The 22,489-nt window shown below is 34.4% G+C and overlaps 2 protein-coding genes across 4 annotated transcripts; both read left to right on the top strand.

Moving 5' to 3' along the window:
* The first annotated feature begins 2,436 nt into the window (after positions 1 to 2,436).
* Positions 2,437 to 15,446, top strand: LOC116348879 (A disintegrin and metalloproteinase with thrombospondin motifs 7). 3 transcript variants are annotated; one of them, XM_031780068.1, is made up of 18 exons: positions 2,437 to 2,682; positions 2,789 to 2,857; positions 9,989 to 10,357; positions 10,493 to 10,682; positions 10,852 to 11,014; positions 11,478 to 11,591; positions 11,655 to 11,879; positions 11,991 to 12,460; positions 12,539 to 12,640; positions 12,752 to 12,865; positions 12,945 to 13,091; positions 13,163 to 13,412; positions 13,485 to 13,800; positions 13,878 to 14,011; positions 14,072 to 14,446; positions 14,520 to 14,649; positions 14,718 to 14,909; positions 14,979 to 15,446. In XM_031780068.1, the coding sequence occupies exons 3-18, from the start codon at positions 10,273 to 10,275 to the stop codon at positions 15,158 to 15,160; spliced, it is 3,189 nt and encodes a 1,062-aa protein (XP_031635928.1). In that variant the 5' UTR covers positions 2,437 to 2,682; positions 2,789 to 2,857; positions 9,989 to 10,272; the 3' UTR covers positions 15,161 to 15,446. The 3 variants fall into 3 exon arrangements, with proteins under 3 accessions (XP_031635928.1, XP_031635927.1, XP_031635929.1); XM_031780067.1 differs by having other exon boundaries at positions 9,986 to 10,357; XM_031780069.1 differs by lacking the exons at positions 2,437 to 2,682; positions 2,789 to 2,857 and adding an exon at positions 8,646 to 8,666 and having other exon boundaries at positions 9,986 to 10,357.
* A 646-nt stretch (positions 15,447 to 16,092) lies between these two features.
* Positions 16,093 to 21,842, top strand: LOC116348839 (sorting nexin-27). The gene is made up of 8 exons (XM_031779997.1): positions 16,093 to 16,683; positions 19,135 to 19,237; positions 19,306 to 19,870; positions 19,949 to 20,109; positions 20,181 to 20,370; positions 20,638 to 20,795; positions 20,943 to 20,963; positions 21,038 to 21,842. Exons 1-8 carry the CDS (start codon positions 16,193 to 16,195, stop codon positions 21,104 to 21,106), a joined length of 1,758 nt encoding a protein of 585 aa, XP_031635857.1. The 5' UTR covers positions 16,093 to 16,192; the 3' UTR covers positions 21,107 to 21,842.
* The last annotated feature ends 647 nt before the right edge of the window (positions 21,843 to 22,489 follow it).

Genomic DNA, 22,489 nt, shown 5'->3' with positions numbered 1-22,489 from the left:
TAACAAATTCAAAGTGTTAATCTAAATGTTTATGTTTGTGTTCATCCAATATGTCTATACAATTAATAATAATTAAATGAATTTAATTAATTGCTAAGCTTGAGTGCGAATGCACATTTTATTTATGCACCACGGTTTTTTTCTTCTATCTAACATTTCAATTGCTGTGGGAGTATATTCGATACGAATTTATTCGTTCGTTGTCATTCATTTCGCTGTGTATAAAAATTTAATAAAAACGCTAAAAAAGTGATAATTTTTTTGTTCGCACCAATTGATCTTGCTATATTTGTTTTTCGTTGAACGGCACACATTGTTGCTGTTTTTTTTTGGATTGATACCTTGTGACATCTCGATTACGTGGCATGACTCTAAATGTAAAATGCACAATTTAAATTGCATTCTCCAATATGCAGGCCTTTTTTTTATTAGAAAAAGAAGTAAGCAACAAGCCCGCATTCGACAAATTACCACCATTATATTGATGTTTACGTTTGTTTGTCGCCTGTCCAACGTTAAAAGTTTCACTAAACATGTGTGTGTACTCCAGTTCAGAGCTCTCGTGTATCTACGGCCTACGTAACCATATACATATATTTTTCAAGCCGTATCGTAGGCCATAAAAGCACTCACATCCCAGCTAAATTCATTGATTACGATAAAAATAAGCGAAAAAAAAGAGCAACAACAACGCACCAACCAACCGATTTCATTCATAAAATTCATTTTGTTATGGTAACACCCGTCTAGCAGATCCGCATACATTCATTATATTGCAAGCTCGCACGCTCGTCGTTTCGAGTATTTTAAAAACAGAAAGAAAGAAAGAAAGAAAAAAAAAAACCGAGCATAAAATATAAATAAAAACAGACAAAAAATGGCGAATTGAAAGAACGACTCGCTTATGGCCAAATAGCTCGCGATGGCGGTAATACCGTAGAGTACAACACATTTTACTTGATGTAAACGTATGTAAAGTGCATACAACATCGGATCGAACGTAGAGAATGAGAGATAGAGAGATTGAAAAAAAATATAAACAGAAATGTGTATATACGACAGGTTTAGTTCATCAAGAGGAGGAAGGCGATGATTGTGTGGTATGAAGAGGCCGTAGATTAATATTATGAGTCATAAATTAACCACTTCTATTGGTTTTCGAATCGGAAGCAGCAGTCACAGCACAAGCAAACAAAATAGACCTCAATCGAACAATGTGCCACTCGAATGATGAGAGAGGAAAAATGACAAGACAAAAAGAAAGTTGTGTGTGTGCATATGAATGTGTTTTTATGTCTTGTGTTTGACCTGAACACTAAAAAAGGGTCTACGTCAATAATATTACAATTAAAAACCTTAATGGATGTTTGGCATACATAACCACTTAAGGGCGGCTTAAAAAGTTAATTCTTGTTTGCAGTTTTTCGACTATGTGTAAAGTATTTTTAAACACCGAAAATAAGGACGTAAATAGCGACGCACAAATTCTATGTACATTGAAAAGCAGACTTGGAAAAATTGGGTAAACATATGAAAGTCTAGAGCTATTAAATTCTGATTTTTCTTCAAGTATTGCGATGACGACGACGACAACGACGAAGATGGAAGTTGAGAAGAGTGAAAGAGGTTTAGCTCTCAATAAACAATAACAAATAAACCAATAAGTGAACAATAATGAATGTAGATGCATGAAGTATGTTTGAATTGAAAGGTATCGTATATTTAGTATTTCTGATATAAAGGTGCACACACAACACTCTCAGCCTATCGAAAGAGAGATAAAAAAAACGCGACAACAACGACGACATACTACTGAGAAAAAGACTCACGATAACTCTCAGCAATGAGGCGACAAAAGTGATGACTATGTGTCGACATTAAAAAAGCAATACACACATTTGCAATGAATGGAAGAGAGAAATGTAAGCAAACAAAAATAAACAACCAGCTCCGACACCGTCTTACATCTCAAAAATAAAAACCAAGTACACAAAGCAAATAAGGATTTAGGCCGACTGGCGAATTCCGGCCTTTGCATCACAAATGCACTTCCGAAAAAAAAAACGAAACAGAACAAATCAATAGATCATACATTTTCAAAATAGATATGTGGCTGTTGTTGTTTTTAAATTTCAGTTTCCAAAAAGTTCCACATTTTTCGAAATAAAAAGCAGCATGAGTGTAGAATATGAAAAGAGAATAGCGGCGCCTACATGCCCAACGTACGGCCCGTTCCGTGGTGCACGAAACAAAACGCTACAAGCAAATACGACGTATAATATAATTTTTTTACAATAGCAACAGCAATACGGCTCCCGACAAGCACACAACCAAGCTGAGCTAAGCAGCAGCAGCAGCAGCATTTGTGTGATATAGTTTCAAGAACTTGTGTGCCTCAGTGTCAGTCAGAGCTTGAACGTTAAACAGTTCATTTCTGTCTTTAGCGGTACAACAAAACTGCAAAACAGTCAATAATAAATACGACAAAACAGACATTATCTGTGCAAAATTAACATATCACTTACTTCTTTTTTTTTAATCAAAGACATTTATTGTGTTTAAGTGTGTGTGTACTAAGATCAGTAATCTAATTGACGTCTTGTTTAAATTGAATTTTTGTGGCATTTGAAATTTTGTGTGTGCTTGGTGCTGATTTTTTTTGATTAAACAATTTGGTTTTTGGTAAATAAGCATTTTATGTCGATGAATTCGAATTGATACGTATCTGTTTGTATTGTTATCGAAATTTCCGTGAATTGTGTGTGTTTTATCTTTTAACTTTTTATAGAACAACTGTAAACGTTGGACATTTATTGCGGTATATCGAATAAAATTTCGATTGTGTGAATTAATTAAGGTGATTTAATTGCATTTTCATCATGTATTTTATTATCAATTTTACAAATAATCTGTCAGATGTAATTTTATGGTAGCCGGATTCAGTGATCACTTTTTAATTGATTTCGTATTAAAATTCGAATTGTTTGACCCGCATTTGCTTAGAGTTGTGAATGAGAAAAATACAAATATGAAAACTATATGTAAAGACCATTTTTGGTGTTTTTTTCAACCAGAAATATGCACACATTTTCTGAATAACCGTTAATATAAAAATGGTCATGCGATTCGATGTGAACTAATTAGAGAGTGGTGCGGAGTGGTGCAGTATAAATTGCATCTGGTGAAAATATCGATTGTCATTTATATTATTAAGCACAATTTAATGAATACGCTTTCAGATGACTCGACGCAAACATAGTAAGAAAAAAAAATATATCGAACGAGTCAATTTTGTGATGCTATACGCATTTTGGACACCACAACTCACGTCTCGTTTTTTTTCGTTGCCACCTGTTGTGTACGGCATCTTTCTTGTTCACAGTTTCAATTCACAATGTGACTATTCCATTCGCACCGCATAAATGCTAACGCGAAAGTACGCGCCCACATATGTATATATACATATTGATTGTCCCACCAAAAAAAGTGAATCGAAATCAAAATTATACGCTTGAATTGGATGCCAATTGTGAGAGAATTAATATGCACACATGTATGTGTGTGCTTTTTTGTCGCCTCACTCTCTCTCTCTCTCTCTCTCTCTCTCTCTCTCTGTTTCTGATCCGATGAAATTTTTATGCATATTATAGTAATGATATTGAATTAATTCGATTCGAATGCGTCTGCTCAATTAGCAAAAAGGCTGAGATCAGATTAAATCATTTTTTAGAAAGAGAGGGAGCAGAGGGAAAAAGACGAGCTCAAACGAAACACAAATCCAAAGCCGAAATGAAATCTATGTGATTCACTTTTGTTCATCGTCATCGTTATCTCGATCGAGACAAGACTATTTTTAAGCGTTTTAATCAAGCCTCCATTTGGCTAAAATTAAAATATAAAGAAGATGTTGCATCGCAAGCAAATGGCTACTTTGTCTGTTGAGAGAGTGTGTGTGTGTGTGTCGTGTATTTCATTTTCGAGTGATTATGCTAATGTTATTATTATTTCATGAGAAATCCATTTAGATTTCTTGAATCAGCGTTTCCACTTCGTGTATTTTCCGTCGATTACATTCGTACCGAAACAAAAAAAATAAAAAACAGATGTATCATAATCCAACATTTTATGCGAAAACATCATCGCAAAACATTTGCCATTTCTGCAATTTAATTAAAGCGGCCGCGCACAGATCACAACAGATAGGTCGACTGTGTGTATAAAATCAACGAATAAAATGCCAAAGAAGATGAAAAGCGAAATAGAAACGAATCTTTTTTATCTCCTAATGCCCCGTTTTGAAATGTAAACTTTCTGCCACGGATAATTTATAGCGGCGCCGAAATTAAAAGCGGCACACAAAACATATTTACGATACCTACTATATCACGTGGATGGATAAATGGGCGATCGTGTGCCCCATACGTGTCCAGAATATGGAATGGCTGTCGTCAATCCTTATCAGAAATTTTTGGTAAAAGTGCTGAAATTTTAATTGAAATAAAAAAAGTGTTATTCTATCTTTCACATTGGAAGAGGTGCCAAAAAGATCGTGTTTTGTTTTCACTCCATATTCAATCTAAGACCATTAATTTCAACAAGAATAAGTTGTGTTTGTGTGTGGCTACGAGTGAATTTGCAAGATCCGTTTTCCATTTCCATTCACTTTTTAATTGAAGAGCATTGACGTGCATCACTTTTCTCTCTCTTTCTATCCCCCTCTGATGGCTGTGTCTGTTTTTTCTCATTTTAATTTGCATTGAAGTGTGAAGCAAAGTCGCGTCGTCATTTGAATTTTCATTGAGTCGCGGCATTATTTTGCATCACGCAATAATACAAACAGAAACAATTAGTTTTATATCACACACATTGCAAGCATATGTTCTCAACTGAATGCGGACAAATGCACGGTGTGTGATGCGAAATGTATGTATATTAAAATTGGTCTTACTCTCTTTGAAATTGTCACAAATACGAACTGTATGTAAATGAAATTTCATTCATGCTTGTTGTCACTCGGATGAGAATGCGTTTGCGTAATTCTGTTACTTTTTTTCGCTCTCTCTTGTATCTTCTCATTCTTTCTTTATCTTAAATGAATAGTGATTCCCTTGTCGCAAATATATATGTGAATAATAATCACATTTAAGGCGCAGACTTAATTCTCTTTTTTTTTTTGCTTTACTGTTGAGTTATGTCATCACTTATTTATAGGCAGATAAAGCAAAAATGAAGAAGAAGAAAAAAAATTCATCGCATTCATTATATTCAATATGAACGGAAGAAGATTTTTCTCTTTGTTTATTCCATGATTTTTCCATATAGTTTATGCCAAACGTGTCCAAACACTGTCATCGCATTTTAATTAATTACTCAATTCAGCACAAAATACACACGATCCAGACACAGTCAACGTCACATATTTATACACATACACAGCACGATATTGACCATTATCAATTAGCTGGTGCAATAAAACCATCATAACAAATTAAAATGAATTTTAAAAGTAAAAATGTATTAAGAACCATTTTATTCTATCTTCATGCCATAATTTTGTCGAACACTTTGAGTTGATTGACATGTTTGATAGCAGATTTTTTCCTCGCCACTGTATTGGAGGTGTCATTGCAATAATCATCGTTTGTAAATCATTTATCACCTTGCAAATTGATTCGTGCGATTGCAAGAAAAAAAAACACGAAACGACACGGCAAAAGTGGGTTTCAGCATTTCTTCGAGCGGCGTTCGATCGCTATTTTATTGTTGTGTTTGCGTTTTTTTTTGCAAACCTGCAAAAATCGATGACACTGTAGAATTGGCTATTTTTAGTTTTAGTATCAATTTAAGCGAACAATTTATGGGCCATAAAAATGAAACTTTTGTGATTCCGAAAGCAGACGATACTCAAAAATTCAAGAACGTCAATCGAATCGACCGAACAAGTTTCAATCATTATAAATGAAATCCAGTCTGATTGGAAGCGCCGACTTTGGTTCTTAAAAATAGTCAAATTTCATCATAAAAACTGAATTGATTTCACTTCAAATTTAAAAAAAAAATTGAATCACTGCACACAAGTGTATGCGAGCATGACTAATGTAACATCGAAATCAAAGCATCTGCTTTCAATTTCAATCGATCAAAACGAGCAACAATTATTACATATATTTTTTTTTTGCATCGATCGTTCTGAAAATCTATTACAATTAAAGCTCTAGACAGACCTTCAAACATTTTTTGTAACTGTAAATGGAGAGGAGATTGAAAATGAAACAGAAAAAAGTAGCATTTTGAAAAAGTCAGACAAAAGACATCATTGAGATTTGTTACTAATTAGGAAGCTGAATAAGTACATAGGCAATAAAAACAAAACCGAAACTAATAGAATCGGCTGTCAAAAGAAAAAAAAAAACGATTACTTTGATTGAATTTACCAAATCTGCAAACAAACATAGAAAAAAAAAGACTGAAATACTTATGGAGAGTTAGACGAACATTTCGTCACACTTCAGGCCAGATGGACTGTACGAGCCAATGCATATGCATTTCACATATTGTATCGGCGTCGACGAAAAAAAAAAAACAACAACAACAACTAAAACACTCAATTTCCTTTTGAGAAGCATACACCGACTCACGACGAACAACACATCCAGTTGGTGTGTGCGTGTATTCACATACTCGGACCGTGTGTAGTGCACTTAATTGCATATTGTCGAGTTGATAGCATAAAGTGCATTTCAACAGCGGCGCTTGTAAGTATGTTTAAATTTAACCTGGCGCCTAAGAACAGTTGTAGAGTTAGTTTTTTTTTTCGTCGCTTTTTTTCCCTTTTATACGTATGTTATGTACACAGGCAACATGACCGTACACTTGTAGCTGTGTCGTTGTTTGTTCGCATCGTCGCTTCCATATGCTTCCATTGTTGTTGTTGTTGTCGTTTATTTTCTTTCTCTCCTTACACGAAGAAGTTGCAGTGCTTTTCAGTTTGTTCTTTTTCCTTTCTCTTTGATTGAATGATTTTGGTTCGTCTATACTCTATTGCCGTGTGTCTCGTGTACTGTTGTTGTTTTTTTTTTTTTTGCTTTCGGGATGGCGTCTCTGTTGATTAACCACAAACACAAGACCGTCCGTGAAATTGGATCAATTTATCATATTGCTATTTACTTTTTACTGCTGACATTTACATGATTTTATTAATTCAACAACAGACAGACAGAGATACATCAAACACTTTTTTTTTACACTTAATGACTAATGAAAAGGATAATCTGCCTTATCACATTCGGCTACTATATCAATCACATATTTGTTGTGTGAACAAATGAAAAATGTGAAATGATGACGCAAATATTTTCAAGCGTAAATTTAATTCCCATCAATAAAAAAATAAATATAAATGAGCAGTGAACTTTTTTTTAAAAGTAAATTGCGTCTCAAATTTGAATAATTTTGAATTGTTTTCGATCGAAGGTTTGTTTGTCCTTTGAAATGAATTTGAATTTCGGTGGGGGTAGAGGAGGAGTGAGCGCCGGAGAAGAGGAGCAAATTAAAGTGGCACCATCATTAATTTGGTGCGTTTGATTTTTTTATTATTATTATTTTTTTCTCGTTATGTTCCCATTAATTTGAATCGTCGTCTACAAGTCGATGAATTTTATTTGGAAATCATTTGGGAGCATATGTGTGGCTCCATTGGGCTCTAATAACAATGGCTTATAAATACAGCAAAAACAATACGCGTAACATGTATATACATACAGCGAAAGAGTGAGAGATATTGAGAGAACAAACCGAAAAATTGAAATATCGTACAAATCCATCTTTACGAGTTTTGAATTGGCGCCAAAGGCATTTATTTCAACAGCACACTGACAGAGAGAGTGTGAGAGAGAGAGAGAAATTGAGAAAATACCACTCGAATGGTTTGGTGTGTGATGCCGAGCCGTGATCTTAAGGTACTCATTTTATTTGTTCGATTTGAATTGGTTATTTCTGTCTCGAGACTCTTTTGCTTCTTAATGTTTCGCCGTTTTGCTGCTGTCGCTTGGTGTGTGTACTTTTTTTTCCCTTTCGGCACAATTCAACGTATTACACACATTTTGACGGTGATCTTTGGCTCCTATTCTCTTTGTTCCGTTCTTTTTTTCCTCTTCGGTGAGATTTCAGTTCAACTCGCTAGTTTCGATAAGACTTTTAAGTATATTATCACACAAGTATTTTTGTTTTAGTGTAATTCGCTTGTCGACGTATTTGCTACGGGTGCTTATTGTTTGTCGGGTCGGTTTACTTTATTCTGCGCTTTTGACCAAGTGGAAAATGGAAAAATCATGACGATAAATGCGTTAATTTCACAGTGAAGGCAAAAAACTCGAAAAAATACCTTACACTGTCTGCCGACAAGAAAGATGGATGAAAATAAAAAAACATCACTTAATTTATAGATAAACACGCACGTGTGTCTCGCATCAGTACAAAGCCTATATTAAACGTCTTTCGATCGCTTAAAGCAAATTAAAAGGGACGTTTTGGTTTTTGATCAAATTCAATTGTCTGAGCCAAGACTAGCAATTATTGAATAACATCGAAATGGTGTCTTAATCCTTATTCTTGCGATGGTTATCAGTGAACAAGAGCAAAACAAAGCCCAAAGTGTGAGGATTGTGGTGAGTGTTTTGTTTCTTCTTTTCGTGATGTTCCAACATCAAGTAAAATGATGCATTAAATTACATACAAATTTTCATGTGTGTATTGTTTTTTATCGGTGCTGAAAGAGCTGTGTCTTTGGATTGTGGTTTTGTGCTTTTTTTGTTACTTTGTTTTTGTGTATTGTGATTGTTGTTCATATGCGCTGCAACATAATAGCTTCATAGCTAGAACGAATACAAATGCTACAAAATGCTCTTTTTTTCATTTTGTGTACACATGTTTATACGTGCATGTGTGTGTATAATAATAAAGCACCGCATTTACCGGCGCCTGTGAGCGCGCATTTTGTGGTTCGTTCATTTGTTTTCTAACTCATCATTTTGTGCCGTTTGCTTTGGTTTCATCGTTTCGTTCGTTTGCTTTATCTTTTCTCTCTCGGCTCGAACAAAAATTTAATTATTGAAATTGTATACTAAGCGGACAGAGTTAGGCGCCAGTCTACTTTTTTTCACTTATATTTTTTATTGTTGTTTGTTTTTCCGTTTCAATGTGTGCGTTTTTTTGTGCCTCTGCTGCATTCATAATTTGTACAACTTTTTTTTCCTTCTCCTGGTGTTTGGTTTTTTGACGGTCGCGAGCTTATTTTGTTACTTCGGAAATGATTGGACAGTTTGTTCTTTCAAATTTATTGTTGCTAATCATAAATGCTTGCGCTAAAAATAGTTCCCAATAGTTTTGGTCTCCTTATGTTCACGTCTGGTTACCTTAAGAATGAATTATTACTGGGACACATTCCTTCACCTTATTTTTTTTTTAAACTAATGTGGATTTTCTCATGTTTCGTCGCCGGTGTGGCAAAAGGTGCTTCCGTTGCATTTTAAACCACTTACGGCAAATCAATTTTGAGGAAAATCCGCAAACCGCATTTTTTGTAATTTTTTTCAGCAGTTCAAATCAAATGCAACAGACGATGATCGTGTGAACTTGGTTTCGAAACCGCACACGTCAACGGATCAATTTCAGGCGGCGATAAATTATTCGTTCTCTCTCTCTATCTTTTTTGCTCGCTAGTTTTTGCACATAACAAATCATGTCTTTCTATTTTTATACAACGGATTTATTTTTAAATCTATGCGTATGTCGCCGGTAAATGCAACAATGTTGCATTCTAATTACATTTCGGCATTTTTCAAATGTAATGTTACAGTGCTACCACTGAATTAATGATATAGTGAATTAACGATAAAATAGCGATTAGAAAATGCATAAATTTCTCATAAACGTTTTAGTAACAAAAAAACATATTTCATGTGTTTTTTATTGCTTTTGTATACAGCAGCAGCAGCAGCAGCAGCAGTCGCATCAACATTTGAGTGGAGGCGCAACTGTTTGGATTGTTCGTACGGCATTGTAAAAATGAAGAAACTCAATGAAATTGGTTAAGTTAAACCAGTAAACGATGTGAATAGATTTCTACAACTGAGAAGAAATAAAACACCAGAAACTATAAAGAAGAATACAACGGCTAAAGTTCAAGGAGTTAAAATTCAATTGTCAGATCAATTAAGCAGGAGATAATCAAAGGAATCCATTTACTTTTTGAAATTCAAATAAACATATAAGATGCAACATTATTGGCACATTCAATTCTTTATCATTTTCGCTATTAAATACACCGCATTTGCGGCTTTAGAGCCAAAATTGGCTGGTGAGTGACTTATTTTTTTTTATCTTTTCAATCTAAGACCATAAATTTTTTGTGTCTCATTTGAATTAGTTAACTTCCTTAATAACTAACATTTTTTTTTTTGCTAATTTATAAACACAATTTCCATTCGCACAGGCAAATATTCACACGACGTTGATTCGGGTCATTTATTTGTGCCGCGTCGAGTACATCACAATGGCACACATTTATCATACAATGTAACCCATTTCCATGGTTATGATAACGTCAATGAAATCAACAGTGAACATCCAGCTCTTCACTATCATATCGACTTGCACGATCATACATTGCATGTCGAACTTAAGTGAGTGTCAATTCGATTAATGTTTATTTCAATGTTTGCTCTCTTTTTCCCTATTCGCTTTTTATAACTGAAAAAAAGAGAATATATCATTATTATTTAAGCGTTTCTAAATTGAATAGAATCCCGAAAAAATTAAGGTCACTTTCATTTGATTGACATTCTTTTTTAGGCCATCTGTTGATTTTATTGCTCCCTCATTGGTGGTGGAACGACATCGACGCGATACTCGTTCTCGTACAAAGTACAATCACCACAATCGGCGATGCCATTTTCAAGGTCAAGTTCGAGATGATCACGAGTCCAGTGTTGCACTATCCACATGTAATGGCATCGTAAGTGTTCCTCATAGATTTGTATGAACTATAAACAATAATGAATGAATGAAAATATTCTGAAAAACAATCAAAAATTCACCGAAAAATATTCACTTGATCTTCGCTAATTATATTGTCAGTCAAAGCAAAATATCACAAAACATTCACAAACAAAACATAAATCGCAAGTGTCCGTTTCTAAACTTGTTTTGATTTAATGTGACAAATTTGTACAAATTTACCACCTAATTGTGACGCCCATAGTCATAAATCAGCTCTTATTTGCCATTTGCAAATCGACTAAATTCTGCTTACAATTCAAATATAAAATGTGTGGTGACATTTTCATTCGATTTATTCAATTGTTTGCGCAGCAAAGGCGAACTTATTTGCAAATTGTGACATTTCTCATGTTTTTGCTTGAATTTATAAACAGTAATTACACAGTTTGGTTGATTTTATTTATTCAATTGATCCGTAGAGTGGAATGATGCGAACGAAACGAGGTGATTATTACATCGAACCATCGAAACATCATCAAGTTAACGATGCAGGCCATCATCCACATATAATCTTTCAGCGATCGGCTATAAAAGTAAGCATTTACCGCATTCGATTTGTTAATAGTGTAAATTTGTAAATAGAATTGTTTCCGTAGCAACAAACAAAACAGCAGCAGCAGCAGAACAGTGTTGACAGTGATATTAAAGATAAAAATAGCAGTAGTGAGGAGAATAGTATATTAAATAACAAGGAATATAATTTAAGAAAACGAAGAAAGCGCCGAAAAGGTCATCTAAAAAAGCATGAAGCCAGCAACTGTGGAACAAAGGAACCAAAACGACCCAGTGAAACACATATCGAATGGCAACCACAAGGCAAAGTATGAAATAACATTTGAAACATTCTACATCATATTTTAAACATTTATTTGAGTGCAACTAATTCACACGTTTTTCTATGGTTTTTTTTATTCTTCGTCGTAATTATTTAGGTGATTGTTCAAAATAGTCGCAAAATTCGGCATCGTTTGCGAAAAAAATTCTTTAAAGATCTTGATAGACAGCAACAACGTTTGCGTAAGAGAAAACAACGATTGCATCGTGCAAAAAAAATGGAACAAATATTGAATCGAAAGAAGAAAAATCACACGGACGAAGAAGATGATGATGTCATCAATTATCATGTACAAACACGCAATAAACGATCAATTAGCAGTCCTCGTCATGTAGAAGCATTGCTTGTGGCCGATCCAACAATGGTTTCGTTCCATAACGATGGTGACAATGTTGAAACGTATTTGTTGACCATTATGAATATGGTTTCGTCATTGTACAAAGATCCGGCGATTGGAAATTTAATTAAAGTGGTCGTCATTCGTATTGTTTTGTTGGAGGAAGAGGAGGCTCATCCCGATTTCAATGTTACTCATGCGGCTGAAGGAAATTTACGAAATTTCTGCCGGTAAAGCTTTGCATTTCATGAACTGCACTCACATTTGAAACGACCCATAAATTTCAACATTTCTTTCTTAATCGACAGATGGCAACGTTTAGAAAATCCAAAAGATGACAGCGATCCAAGTCATCATGATGTGGCCATATTAATAACGCGCAAAGATATTTGCTCGTCAGACGGATGCACGTATGTATCATACAATAAAAGATCATTGACTTTTACTTCATTTGAATTTCAAACAAAATCTAATCGTTTCTTCTGTTCATGGCATTTGCCAAACGAATAAATATAAAATAGAACGCTTGGAGTTGCAAACGTTGGTGGAATGTGTAGGCCAGATCGTTCATGTAGCGTCAATGAAGACAATGGAATCACATTAGCGCACACGATTACACATGAACTTGGTCATAAGTGAGTATATAAATAATAAAACAAATGAAATTAATTTATTGTTGATGTAGTGGAACTAATGTTGTCAAAATCTTATTAGCTTTGGAATGTATCATGATACGGAAAAAACTGGATGTGACCCGAGGGCTGGCTCCATCGTACATGTGATGACACCAAGCTTCGAAGCCGATACCATACAAGTCAGTTGGTCGAATTGTAGCCGAAAATATATTACACACTTTTTGGAGTAAGTACATGACAACATGCATTTAGAGTGCACTTTAATGGAAAATACTAAATGCAATTTTTAATCGACAGTCAAGGGCTTGGAGATTGCTTAGACGATTCACCACCTGAAATGGATGTTTTAATGTATCCCGATTTACCGCCGGGTGCAATGTACAATGCCGATCTTCAATGTCGTCTACAATTCAATACAACTGATGAATCGGTGAAAGTTTGTTCAAAAATGAACGAGATTTGCTCTCAACTCTGGTGCTTGGTAAACGATGAATGTGTTACACAACTGCGACCTGCAGCGCCCGGTACGAATTGTGGAAAGCATAAGGTACTTAATGAAAGGGAACATTTTAAAAGTAATTTTCGAAAATGACACATTTCGATTTTTGTGGATTTTCAGTGGTGTCAAAATCAACAATGCGTTCCGATCGAAGATCAACCCCCGCCAATTGATGGCCAGTGGGGAAATTGGACTGAATATAGTAAATGCTCACGCCACTGTGGCGGAGGTGTTTCAATGGCTAGTCGTGATTGTGATAATCCAAAACCAGAAAATGGAGGCGCATTTTGTGTAGGAGAACGCATTCGCTACAAAGTATGTAACTCTCATGAATGCCCCCCGGACGAACCAAGCTTTAGAGCACAGCAATGCTCGACATTTAATAATGAAACTTACAGAGAGAAAAAATATGAATGGTTGCCATATTTTGATAGCCGTAAGTAATCTTACATTACATAAAGTGGTCAATAGCATTTTTTAAATCTGATCTTATTGATTTTTGATATTCAACAGATGATCCATGCGAACTTTACTGCACTGATTCTGAGGATCAGATAATCGTGCCTTGGGGTGACAATGCAGCTGATGGAACGCCATGTGGAACGAATTTTGGGACTAAGGACATGTGCATATCTGGAATTTGTCGAGTAAGTGTTTGATTTCGGCAGCATTCAATGAATGTACTAATTGAAGAAATATCCTTGTAGAAAGTGGGTTGTGATTGGGTTGTTGATTCGAATACAACGGAGGATCAATGTGGCATTTGTGGTGGAAGTGGCGAAACATGTACCACAATCAAAGGCGAATTCAATAAGAAAATGAATGTAACCGATGATTATTTTGAGATCACAACAATTCCGAGCGGTTCACGTCAGGTTTTGATCGAAGAAATTCATCCGTCAAAGAATTATTTAAGCATTGGACGAGCTGACAGCAATCAAACATTTTTGAATGGAGATCGTTTGATTTTGATGCCAGGTGAATTTGCCATTGATAATGTGATAAAAGGATTGTACGAGCGAGACAATGAACAAGAGAAGATTAAAATACCAGGACCAATTCCGTTCGATATGGCTGTTCGGGTATGTTGTTCGATTACATTCAATATTCAAATGATGCTAATTTGTTTGGATTTCTTTCTTAAAATTTGTGTAGGTATTGGTTCGTGGAAAAAGTAAAAATCCCGGCGTAAGGTACGAATACACTCTGACATCAAACGATACAAAGGATCCAGTTTATCAGTGGAAATTGGGCGATTGGAATGCATGCTCAGCCACATGTGATGGTTCGTATTAGCGAAATTGGGAGTGGGGAAAACTGATTGGAAAATGACCCAATAAATTTTTGTTACAGGCGGCATTCAAAATCGTGTGCCAGTTTGTTTCGAAAGTGTGAAAAGCCAAATTGTCGATGAGGAATTCTGCTGGACAAGTGCTGACAATGATATACCAAATAAAAAAGTTCGCGTTTGCAATGATGTTCCGTGTCCAGCGCACTGGTGGGTGGGCCCATGGCAACTTTGCCCGGTTACGTGTCGAAAACATGGTGAGTTTTACGATTGAAAAGAGTTTTCGAATCTTTTTTTTTGTTAATCAAAAAATATTTTTGTTTCAGGCCAACCACATCCAGTGAAGCGACGTACAATCATGTGTGTTGATTACAAAGAAAATGCCTTATCTGATAGTAGCTGCAATAACATTGAAGAGCGACCATCCGAAACCGAATTGTGTGACATCCATTTACCGTATTGCAACAGCGGCGAAGAAGACAACAATGAAAATAGCAATATGATTTAATAATTTTATGCGAGTTTCCATGTGCCTAGCATTCAGTTAATCAATAAACAAAAAATTCGCACTGTACGACAGACATTTAGAGAAAGTATATCAAAAATTTACATACTATATTTATGCATTCAATTTTAAGAAGGAAGAAAACAGAAGTATTGTTATTAATCATTTCAAAATGTATTTGTATTGTTTGTTTTTTCTCTTTGTGTACAAATTGATTGGAAAAAATATTCTCAAACTAACTACATTTAAATGTTATATTAACATTAGTCTCTGATTTTAATTTTCTTCCTTTTTTTCGCTACGTTACAAAATACGTCTGACATATACAATATATATTTTGTTTTTAAGAACGCACATGATGAATATTGTTCTAGTTTTAGTTTTGATTGATTTTATTTAAATAAAAATGTAAGCAAAAAAGTGTCAAAGCTGATTAATTAATTAAAATACGGAAAGAAAACAATAAAATTAACATTTGTTTCAATTCACTACGTTGCCTTTATTGAAGGAGCCTTTATTGAAGGAGCCTTTATAATATCATTCTCGAAAGAAAAAAAATATTCTCGATCTACGTTTCGGTTGTATCAAGAAAAAAGTCGTTAAAATTCTCAGTTTGTTTGAATTTCATAGTGACAGCAGTGACTGGAATCGTGAACGTTGGAAAAAAACCTATCACGATGCTCACGTAGTGGCGCACGCGAAGTAATGAACTGTCAACTGTCTCAAACGTATAACTATATGTGTTGCGTATGTATTGAGTGAATGTGTTGTTTCTCTCTTTCTAACTTATCCATTTGACGTTTGCCACATTCATGCAGTGTATATGTGTTGATGTGATAGTAGCTCATGTTTATTAAAAATGTGTTGTAAATGTATTGGTGTTTTTGTATGTATATTTGTTTGATTCTCTTGAATCTCTCAGATTTTGTGATTCTTGTGCTCTCTATCTCTCTTTCAGTGATTTCTTCATACCACAAAATGTGCATTTGTACATGCCTAAAAATTTATTGAGCAGTAGTTATTGGTAGTGCTGCAATGGCGGACATCGTGAACAATGATAACCGTACCAAAAATCCACTGGCATCGCATAACAATTCACCAGTGAAATCAATTGTTGACGGCAATCAGCAGTGTAATGAACGAGCAATTCGAGCAATTCAATCAAATAAAAATTCAACCGTGGAAAATAATACCAGCTATAATACGACTACAACGACAACAACAACAACAAAAGTGAATCCAAATCAAAACATATCATCTTTACCAGCATCGACAAAAACATCACCAAGCACAAAAACAAAGCAAATGTCCAATACGACTGTGAATACGACTGGTCCCAGAGTTGTCACCATTGTTAAAACCGAAACAGGATTTGGTTTTAATGTAAGAGGTCAAATATCCGAAGGTGGACAATTGCGCTCAATCAATGGCCAATTGTATGCACCTTTACAACATGTATCGGCCTGTTTGGATAATGGGGCTGCCGAAAAAGCTGGCATAAAGAAAGGCGATCGAATTTTAGAAGTGTAAGTATAGAATGTGAAAAAAAACAACAACAACAACAAATAAATTATCATCGAATTTGCCAGATTATTCTAATTCTCATTGTACGTGTACACATATTGGCGTGAATTATTACTGCGTCGACAAATGTTAATTATATCATATGGTGATGATGTGGTGTCTCAGTTCAAACCACAGTGAAACGGAGATAAGTGAAATAGAGAAGCAAGGAAGAAGAGTAAAAAAAAAACAGTGTACACGTTACATTTATTTGAAACAACATTCAATCTCAATATCAATTAAATTCTGACTAGTTAGGAATGGGTGTCAATGAATGGTGGCATTTGTTTTTGTATGCGAAATGGCACAAGTGACTCACATAAAATGTTAATCATGTCAAAATTTACTCATTTTTTATTGTGCGATAAGTCGGGCGAGTGACGAGAAAAAAAATGCCTTAGAAGCGAAAAAAAAAATCAATGTTTAACCTAAAAATGAAACACGTCAAAGAACTCCAAACGATATAAACAAAAATATGAATGCTTTTTTTTGTTGTCCAGTACTCAATAAATTGAAAGCAGTGCAATTTTTATTACGCACTCGTTTTTTTCTCTCTTCTTCTTTGAATTAAAGCGTGATTACATCAAAGCTTGTTATTTATGTTTCTACTGTTGCTGTCTACTCCTCTGCAACAAATTTTCTCTTGCATTTAATTGAATGCTGCTTTATGCATTGCAGAAAGATCTATGACGCGCTATACATTTGCAGCGAGTTAAATCCATTGGAGAAAAAAACCAGTTTCTAGCTAAAGTTGCAGTGATTACGTATAATCAACATTAAGAAAAGTAGAAAGAGCAAACCGAATAGAGAATTGCACGGTGGCAACTTAACTCACATGGCAACAGTGAAGCTATTTTTGCAATTTAAATTCACAATAGAGGCGAAACATTTCTCTTATACTGTGACAATTAAATTCATCCACGGGATTTGCTGTGACGTGAACGACATATTCAGTTGCGCCATAATGGTTCTGTCTGTTTCACTATAATTATGATAATTGATTACAAATATCAGCCATGCCATCAAGTCTATGACAAACTAATTGAATCTCGTTTGCACTGTAAAATTTGCTGGTTTCTATTCGTTCAATGGAGCCAATCAAACAAGAGAGAAAAACTAAACAAAAAATATGTCAATCAAACCACTGCAACCATCTCTGTTCTCTTTCAAAGCACTATTGTTTGAATTTTGCTTATGTTGAGCAAAGAAAAAACAACGCAAAATGACAAATGTGAAGACACATATACATTCAGTTAATTAGAGTCAACTATGTGTGCAGGTCCTAGAGTCTATTCGTGCACAACCTTATATTGTAAAACGTGCCACTATTCTTTGTAACACCATTCACTTGTTCCATCGCAATTGGGTTGTTTATTTCCATAGCTATGATTCCGTTCATAATTGAAAAACAATAACAAAAATCATACAAACGCTTTCTAAGTTGTTGATTGAATGACTGCTATAATGTCTCTGCTGAACAGTTTCATTTATTAAACACGCTTATTAGAGAAACAAAAATAATGAAACAGAATTGACCGTGCGTCGTTATTGTTGCCATGACCAGTTAATCAATTTTGACGTCCACACACACCTTTATCGGGAATTCCAACTTCATTGCGATTTTTTTTGGAAAAAGTCAATGTCTTCTTCGATTTCAAGTTCATAAGATATGTCTATGCAATTAGTTGGTTTATTCTAGCGATAAATTTCTCCAATTCTGGTTAACGTAAGCTCTGAAATTGAAAACAAAACAATAATTATACTCGTATTGAATTTATAAATCATTTGCCGTTTTGCTTTCACCTATTCGATCGCAGTTAACTTACCGTGTGCATTCCAAGTGTATGTATACTTCGAAAAGTCTAGAATTGCTGATTCGAAGAATATATTTTAAATGTCATTTTGCCAAAACCAGTATTTATTTATTGAATGTTACTGGTATTGAAATTAACCCAAATTGTGATACACCCCAAAAATTTGTTAACTCATCTCAAAAAGAAATTATATTAAAATGGATATACATTTATTTCCAATCTGTCACGAATGGATTGACGTATCAGAATGTGTGATTTGAAAGTCGATGCAGTATGTGTATGTGAATTTAGTACTGTGAATAAATGAATGACCACTGCATTGTGGGATTTTGTCTGATTTGAAACAGTGAGATTAATCACGTCACATGCCACTGTTAATATCCTATTTTTAAATTTAGACTTTTGTTTACATTGTTGCTATCTGTATTTTCGCATTCGTGTTATATTGCATGTGTAACAGGCCTCGTTTGAAGGCCAAGTGCAACGATGCGAAAATTAAAAGAGTCATTGCTGCATCTACTTACACTCGATGCAATAAAATATTGATACATTTTTCATTCGCACTCATTCATTACAAAAGTGATTTCTTTTTCATTACAGAAACCATGTAAATGTCGAGGGAGCAACTCACAAACAAGTTGTTGACCTGATCAAATCCGGTGGAGATTGCCTTACACTAACGGTTATATCAGTAACCCAACAGGTATAAAATACTTTATTATCGATGATGAAAATAAAATATTAATTCTATTTGCATTGAATAAAAAATAGGAAGCCGAAAAATTGGAGCCACAAGATGAACCCGGATATTCATACATCGATTACTCAGAGAAGCGTTCACTACCTATTAGCATACCGGACTACAATACGGTCAATCGAAACGGTGAACGATACATTACATTTAATATTCATATGGCCGGTAGACAATTGTGTTCGCGACGTTATAGAGAATTTGCAAATTTGCATGCAGCGCTCAAAAAAGAGTTTACGGGCTTTAATTTTCCAAAATTGCCCGGCAAATGGCCATTTCAATTAAGCGAACAACAATTGGATGCACGTCGACGTGGACTCGAACAATATTTGGAAAAAGTGTGTGCGGTGCGCGTTATTGCCGAAAGTGATAATATGCAAGAGTTTTTAACCGATTCGGAGGATGATTTGGCATCATCGCCGGTTGACATTAAAATCATGTTACCCGACCATGAGGTAGTCACTGTCAGCGTACGTAAATCGGCAAATGCACAACAAGTCTGGGACTTATTGGTGCAACGCGCCAAACTTACATCATACACCCAACAATATTTCTATCTCTTTGAAATTGTAGAATATAATTTTGGTATGTTATTTGTTCTTTCATTTTGAGCATGTATTGTATCTTTCGAATGAAAATCGCTTGAATATTGATATTTCACAGAACGAAAACTTCAACCGAACGAAATTCCACATCAGTTATACGTTCAAAATTATAGTACTGCATCGAGTACATGTTTATGTGTACGACGATGGCTGTTTTCAATTGATCGCGAAACAACGTTACCACAAGGCGAACAAGCGGCAAAATTCATATTTTATCAGGTGCTTTTTGTTATAAGTGCATTATTCGTTGAGTTTGAATTGAAGGTGAATGAATAATTTATATTTTGTAGGCCGTTGAAGAAGTCAATCGGAATAATATTCGAGCTGAGGGCCGTCTATATGAACTGAAAGCACTACAAGATGCGAAAAAAGCATCCGAATACTTGGCATTGGCTCGCACATTGCCTGGCTATGGTGATGTCGTCTTTCCACATTGTGCATGTGATAGTCGTAAAGAAGGCCATGTTATACCAGCCATAGGTGAGTCATATAGAAATCGTAACAAAGGACATGCCAAACATGACGCTGGCAGTTCTAAATTCGGATCACCATTTTTGATCGTCGAAAGCAATAAATTATGGATAAAATTTTAAATTCGTTTCCCATTCAAAATAAGGAATTGAAAAAAAAATCGCGGAGATAATCAAAAAATGCGCAATCCCAGTACCAAACATATGCTTCATATAATTGTTTAATATGAAATTATTTTTTTATCAATTTTTTCTTATCTGTTTATATATTTTTCAGGGATGACCAGTTTTCGATTGATAGCATGCCGTGAGGATGGCTCTCTGGAGTCACAAACAGTCGACCTAATGTGGAATACAATTTTACGATGGGAGAGCGACGAAGAGTCCATGGCATTTTGTTTTGAATACAGTCGCAATGAAAAACCACCACGATGGGTCTGTATCATGCTATAATCATTTAAAAATTACATTTCCATTACCGAAGGAATGCTCTCTATTCTTTTGATTTTTCATTATATGTTCCATTACATCTTGATTAATTTCCATTTTATCCATTTTTTTCATCTACGATTCTTCCCCCAGGTCAAAGTCTATACGCCATATGTAAGAATCATTTTTATCAATTCGATTTATATTGTCACCGTTTTTGAAATATTCGTTAATTTCTTAAATTTCAGCACTCTTACTTAGCTGACTGTTTTGATAGAATAGTTGAGGAACGTAAATGGAACGATTGCGGCGATTAAAGAGCATTTTCGAAAATCAATAATCGATATTTATCATGAACGGAAGAAATTCAATTCGCAAAGCTGACTTTAAAATTGTGTTAGTAATATATATATACATTTTGCTTAAAACAAATTACAACGTATTTATTTAAGTAAAATACAACCAATAACGATATTACAAATGTTACTGAAGTAATTTGACAGAGAAATTTTTTTGAATTAAACATTTTATTGTTTGAAAGAAGAAATAACCCATATTTGACTTAAAGTTAGCGGAAGATGTTTAGTGTTTATTGTAAATTTCTATTGGAAAAAAAGAGAGAAGAATATTGACGAAAAAAGAAAATTGTTAAAAAAAAAAATAATGAAATTGGCCTGAGGTCAGATTAGATCTGCTTTAATTGATTATTTTGACATTTTGAAACTCATTTTGTAATGCACTGTAATTGTGATTTATTATTTTAATTATTATGTTTTTTCGATCAAAAATCTTTCATTACTTCAATTTTGTAAATTCATCTCCATTGAAAGCAGAGAGGTTATGTAAAATATATGTACAAGTGGGTGTCATTGGAAACGAAAAACGATATAAAAAAAATTTATATATACATGCCATAACGATTGAAAATAATATGTAATGCATGCAACCACAAAAAATTTGACGATTTTCTGTAGAAAAAGAACAAACAATATTTATAGATGATTCTCTCTATTTCCGAAGTACAATGTAAATATATTGTTTTGTTGAGTTGAATATTTCGTTTTGGTACTTTGAACACGTCCATAGAACTAATTGATTTTCATTTCATAAGTGCAAACAAGTGACATGGATATTCATAGAAATGATATTGAGTCCGTTAGCATTGAAATATTCAAATTCCTCACGAAATTTAAACACTTATATGATGGATCAAAAGAAATGTGTTAAACTCCGTTAACTTGAAAGATTGATTCAACAAAATCAAAAAAAGGGAAAAAATGTTTAACGAATAAAAAATATGCCGAAATTTTTAGGACACAATCAAGACATTCCAAGCACACCTAGTAAATAAATAGAAGAACGCTCGAATTTACCATTCATCTAGTCTTGTAAAAATGGTCCATTTTTTTTTAAATTCACATACAGATAAGGCGTGGATCTTGTTTTTCTTCGAAAGATTCATTTGATTGAAAAATTTAGACGTTTTCTTTTTGCACATCATTAGCCAATTACTGTTGAATGAGACTTAATCAAACAAATACACCGTGAACTGAACCTATCGAAAGTTAAATATGCACAAGAATTTCATTACAAGAAAAAAGGAACGATTGAGACCAATTTTCTTAACATGCAATCACATTTAAAGAATACCTTAGAACCTGTATTTCATAAAATATGTCAAAGTCAACCATAAAATGGAT

Source organism: Contarinia nasturtii, unplaced genomic scaffold (assembly GCF_009176525.2).
Source record: "Contarinia nasturtii isolate CC-2019 unplaced genomic scaffold, AAFC_CNas_1.1 Cnas_scaffold_2678, whole genome shotgun sequence".
Lineage (NCBI taxonomy): Eukaryota > Metazoa > Arthropoda > Insecta > Diptera > Cecidomyiidae > Contarinia > Contarinia nasturtii.
Note: the sequence above shows the minus strand (reverse complement) of the source record. Positions and strands in the feature narration are given on the sequence as shown.